Source organism: Poecilia formosa, unplaced genomic scaffold, assembly GCF_000485575.1.
Source record: "Poecilia formosa unplaced genomic scaffold, Poecilia_formosa-5.1.2 Scaffold386, whole genome shotgun sequence".
In the NCBI taxonomy this organism is placed as follows: Eukaryota; Metazoa; Chordata; class Actinopteri; order Cyprinodontiformes; family Poeciliidae; genus Poecilia; species Poecilia formosa.
Window position 1 is genome coordinate 489940 of NW_006800325.1, and position 5558 is coordinate 495497.

The following is a 5558-nucleotide window of genomic DNA, read 5'->3' on the forward strand; positions in this document are numbered from 1 at the left end:
GTCAGACAGCATCTCTGCTGTGGAAGAAGAGCTGCAGAAAGACAACGTGTCGTTCCTCAGCAGTTATAAAGCCACTCAGAGCAGAGCCAGAGGTCAGAGGTCACTGCCAGATCCACAGCTGGTCTCAGGAGCTCTGATAGATGTGGCCAAACACCTGGGCAACCTGTCCTTCAGAGTCTGGGAGAAGATGAAGGACCAGGTGAAGTTCAGCCCCATCATTCTGGACCCAAACACAGCAGAACGATCTCTCTGCCTGTCTGATGATCTGACCAGGGTGACATGTGGAGACACATGGCGGCAACTTCCTGATAATCCAGAGAGAAACATTAAATACGGCGATGTTTTTGGCTCTGAGGGTTTCAGCTCAGGGAAATACAGCTGGGAGGTGGAGGTGGGAGATCATTCACACTGGAATGTTGGTTTGGTTAAAGAGTCTGTTGACAGGAAGGGGAAGATATATGCTTCACCAAAATATGGAATCTGGTGTTTACGGCTTCGTGATGGAGAATACACTAATGGTTTTCCTGGTCAGACTCTGACAGTGAATAAGAGTCTCCAGAGGATCAGAGTCCAGCTGGACTATGACAGAGGGGAGGTTTCCTTCTACGACTCTGAAGAAAAGAGTCACATCTACACTCACACTCACACTTTCACTGAGAAACTCTTCCCTTATTTCACTGTTGGAAAATCTGCTGATGCCAAAACATCTGAGATCAAAATCTGTCAAACTGATATTTCTGTTTAAAGTTCAAAGTTTTGTGTTTTTAATTTCTGAATTATTTTTACACTTTTAGTTCAGAGTTTCTATCTGCAGTCTGAACAAATTCTTATGAAATTATTAATAATCATCTTTGATCATTGAAGATTCTTGAACGTTTTTGAAAATCAGAATCTAAATGTTTTACTAAAAAACTACATTCAAAATTAAAACATCATTTAATGGATCTGCTGTTAATTTTGCAAAATTTGTATAAAAACTTGAATTTTTGAATGTTTTAATCTCAGTTTTTAATATAGCAGAAAAAACTAAAAGAAAAAAGAAACAGAAAAATAGGGAAAAGAGGGGGAAGAGAACAAAAAAAGGAAAAACAGGCTAAAAGGAAAATTAAGAAATAAGGGCAAACAAGAAAAGAAAAAACATGGAAAAGAGAAAACAAACCAAAAAGGGAAAAACAGATAAACAAGGGGGAAAAAGAGGAATTCGACAATAAAAGGAAAAATAAACACAGTCGCTGTATTGAGACTCTTTTTTCTAATTTCTTTCCTCTTTTTCATCTGTTTTTCTAACGACCTGAAACAACGGTAATGATTTAAAGGCCTCAGCAGCTGAAACAGCTTTAATGAACAACTTAATAACTTCTGTTGTTTAAATGAACATGAAAAACTCTTCATACATCCAGATTCATCAGACAGTTTCTAACAGACCAACAGGGGGCGCTGTGGAGGTGCAGGGGCCGAGCACAGCCCACTGAGGCCTTAGTCCTGGTGCCGGAGGTCGCCGGTTCGATACCCGGCCTGGCGACATTTGCCGCATGTCTTCTCTTTCTCTCATTCGCCTATTTCTTCTCAAGCTACTTTCAAATAAAGGCCACTAGAGCCAACAAAAGAACAACTGAACATTAAAACAGGAGGCAAAGAAAATTTGCTGGATTTTCTTTTAGAAATTGAAGTTTCTGGTCCAAAATGCTCAAAAATTTGATTTAAAATATGGTTAAATTATAAGCTTTTGCTGCTCCTTTTGAGTCACATCACATTATACTGACCGTATGTATTTTGAATAATTCTTTGATATTTGTTTCATTCAAGGAAAAACAGGCAACTAAGTCAACCTCATTCTGGTCATTTAAGTTACAGAATTTTATTTACAAATCTGTTTTTGTTTAAATATAAACTGATGGAAATTGTTGCCATGTGGAGCCTTATAGAATTATTTTAAATACATTTATTTACACTATTTTTTCTTCCTGTCAGTCAAATAATTTAAACAAAACCTCTAAACTGTTTGAAAATAAAAAATGGGATTCTGAATCCAATCATGATTCTAAATATCGGAATCGAATCAAAAGACATTGAAATATTTGGATTTCTAAAACTGAACCTGATTTCTGCTGCTTCAGTTTAAAAGTTTTGTAAAAAATATTCACATCCTTGAACTTTCTGATAACCACACAGACATGTTTGATCTTTGACATCCATGTTCTTATTAAAATAATAATAAAAAAACACAATTTCACAGATTTCTGTTTTGGTATGTAGATGGTGGCTAAATAAATATATTTGGTAAATAAATGTTGGATCTGAGCTGACAGTTGGACAGTAAAGGGACAATCCAACATGTTTGTCCGGTTCTGAGGTGAGCGCCTCTGGACCCGGAGCTTCAGCGTGTTTCCTGCAGCCTGCAGCTGGACTGGAGCAGCAAAGACTCATGTGATCCTGAATTAGACGGAGCTGTAAATATTTAATGAGCTGCTGCTTGTTTCCTGCAGATCCAAGGGCGTCCAAGGTCAGAGCGCTCTGCAGTTCCTCCTTCCAGTGTTTCCACACACAGACGTGAGCAAACTGGAGTCCTTTCACATTTCTGACTGACAAGAGTCATCATTCACATTCAAAAAAAATTACATCTGATTTATCCCTCAGTTTGTGTGAAAGCCATGAAGAAGAGTTAATGTTTATCCATCCATCCAGCCATCCACCCACCCACACATCCATCCATCCATCCATCCATCCATCCATCCATCCATCCATCCATCCATCCATCCATCCATTCTCTAACACCTTGTCCCTAAGTGGGTCAGGAGGAGCTGCTGCCTCTCCAGCTAACCTTCGGGGCGAGAGGCGGGGTCACCTGGACAGGTCACCAGTCTGTCACAGGGGTAGCTGCGCTTCCATTAAACATAAAATTACATAAATTTAAATTACAAAAATAAATTCCCTAAATGGGAACAAACCAGTTTAAAAAAAAACTCACGTTTTTCAACTTTCATGTAACTGTTTACATCCGTCGCTGCCTCGATTTTTAATAACTTTCTCCATGAACAAACTTATTCATCTTGATTTCTTATTTAATGAAAACATCCCAATGGTGAAATTGATTCGTTCAACAGTAGCAGAATATAGACAAAGTTTTGAACACATTTCTGATGAAAACGCAGCTAATGAGCGAATATCTAAAGTACAGAGGTTGGATTTTACATGTTAACATGTAATGTAATCTTCAATTAGAAGTCTAATGAAATGTTAAAGGACACAGCTTTGTACTTTGACGGTAAATGCACTAAATATAAACAGTTATAATCCTGTATTTTTACATGAAATCTCAGTTTTTATTTCCCTCATTGTGTCCATTCATCCATCAGATATCAAAGTTTACAAAACCATGTTAGTACATTTGTTCAAATCCACAGAAATCTTGTTATTTATAAAGTGTCAGAGGTTTTAATTTGGTTGCTAATTGAGCAGAATCTCCTTTCTGCTGGTAGAGAAAGGTGACAGTAAAGTGAAAATCAGCTCAACCAGGTTCCAGAGCTGCACATGTGATTGAAAACAGAAGAGAGAAAAAACCCACAAATCCTCCTGAAGCTGCTTCCGAATGACGAGTTTTTTATTTCTGGCAGCCATTAAGACAGGTAGCCTCACCTGGGAACAACCAGGCAGATAAATCACAGCCGGAGAGATTTGTTCTGCAAACAAACCGCAGAGTGAGAAAGAGAAAGGATAAAATTAGAATCCTCCAGAAGGTAGAAAACGAGGCCGAGGATAACGAAGCTCTGCATGGAAGAAGCTGCTTTGCATTTAGTTCAGTGTTTGGTTTAAAAGGCTCAGCCTGCAGCTTCAGTCCAACCAGCCAGAGACAAACATCTGCAGCAGCAGAAAGGAGAGCCTCATCTATATTTTACAGCATTCAGCAACAAAAGGAGGCCAGAGGCTCCATGCAGACTTTCTGTCATGATTCATACGAGATCTGAGTTGTTCATTAAAGCTGCAGGGATGGAGGATGAAAGAGAGGATGAGTGACGTTTCAGTGGAGGACAGAGAAAAAAACAGCGAGAATTAATCTGGTCAGAATCAGAAGGTCAGGACCGGCGGGTCTGATTCCAGGACCAGTTTGGGTCCAGACCAGTTTGGGTCCAGCTCCACATGTTTAGGACCCGACGATTTCCATCATGCAAAAAACACAGAATTTAATAAACAAAACGGAAACTACAATAAAAAGAGGAATTTCACATAATTACCTGATAGCTGGACAAAAGAAAGACTTTCTGTAGAGTTTTGGCCACTGCAGCTTCCGTACCTGCTGTTACCTGGTTATCCAACACAGGCCTGGTTTCCATTAACCAAAAAACTGTGAAAATTGAAATTTCAAAAATAAATTTGCTTCATGGAAACTTGCACATTTGGAAAAACCTTGTTTATTGATAAAAAGTGAGCCATGTTCATCTGTGCAGGTGAAATCAGCACCAAAATGCCGAGTGGAGATCAGACAGAAGCAATCAAACCAAACTGAGGTTCTGGTTATAGAAGGATGAACACTTTTACTGTGTGCAGGTTTTTATGTGATAAATATTTTGGTGCTCAGTTTAACTCTAAAGTGTTTTTAAAAGAGACTTTTCTTTATATTAAAATGAGATTCTAATATTTCACATGTTTGAGTTCTTTAAAAATCAGGAAGAAACACATTTTAACACCTTGTTAAACCAAACGTCTATTAAACCACAGCAGTTAGTTTAATTTGAGATACATAATAACTGGAAATGTTGACACCTAACTGTTGATATGTTCTTTTTTTCTATTCACACCATAATTACACACTTCTGGTTAATAAATATGATCAAAATGAAAAAAATGGAATTCAGGAAAATTGGATTTTATACGGCCTTAGATGATGTCAGACATCCTCAGCTCAGACGCTTTTAGTGCGACTCCAGAAAACAACAGAGGAGATCCTGGATGCTGAAGATAAATTTCTGGTCTGACATAAATCAGAAATCCCTCACAGCTTTGAAAACGACGCTGGTTTGAAACCAAAGGAGAGGTGGAGTCGATTCTGACCGTTAAACATGAAATAAATGTCAGAAAACTCCAACAGGCTGAACAACCAGTTTTCTGCTGCTGCTGGATTCATCCTCAGCTCAGATGCTGATTGATCTGTCTCAGCATCCAGTCTGAGTCTATGACAGGAAATGACTTTTTACAAAACAAGCAGGGCACAGAGTTGGTCTCTGCAGCAGCTTTTATTTCTTACACCTTCAGCTGATGTTGAGCTTCGACTACCTCACTTTGTTTAGATGCTAGCCAGGTTTTATGCTAGGCTACATGATGGTGGGGTATTTTCTCCATGGTCACTGATGACTATACACACACCTTCTCCATGATTCAATAGCTGATTGGATGTAAATGACTTACATAAAAAGTATATGATTGTTAAGCTTCTTACTTGTACAAATAGTTTGCTGCAAATCTGCAAACACACCAACAGCTGGAATCCTTATGATTGGCTGATGCTATCCATCGCCGTCTTCTTTCCTCATCAAAAGGAAATAAAAATTAAAATAAAATAA

General features: G+C 38.5%; 1 protein-coding gene across 1 annotated transcript in view; it reads left to right on the plus strand.

Moving 5' to 3' along the window:
- Positions 1-918, plus strand: part of LOC103154437 (nuclear factor 7, ovary-like) — a 1556-nt gene extending 638 nt beyond the window's left edge. The window contains exon 2 of the mRNA XM_007575717.2: positions 6-918. Coding sequence (XP_007575779.1) covers positions 6-745 — 740 coding nt within the window. The 3' untranslated portion in view covers positions 746-918. The remainder of the gene's footprint in view (positions 1-5) is intronic.
- Positions 919-5558: the final 4640 nt, after the last annotated feature.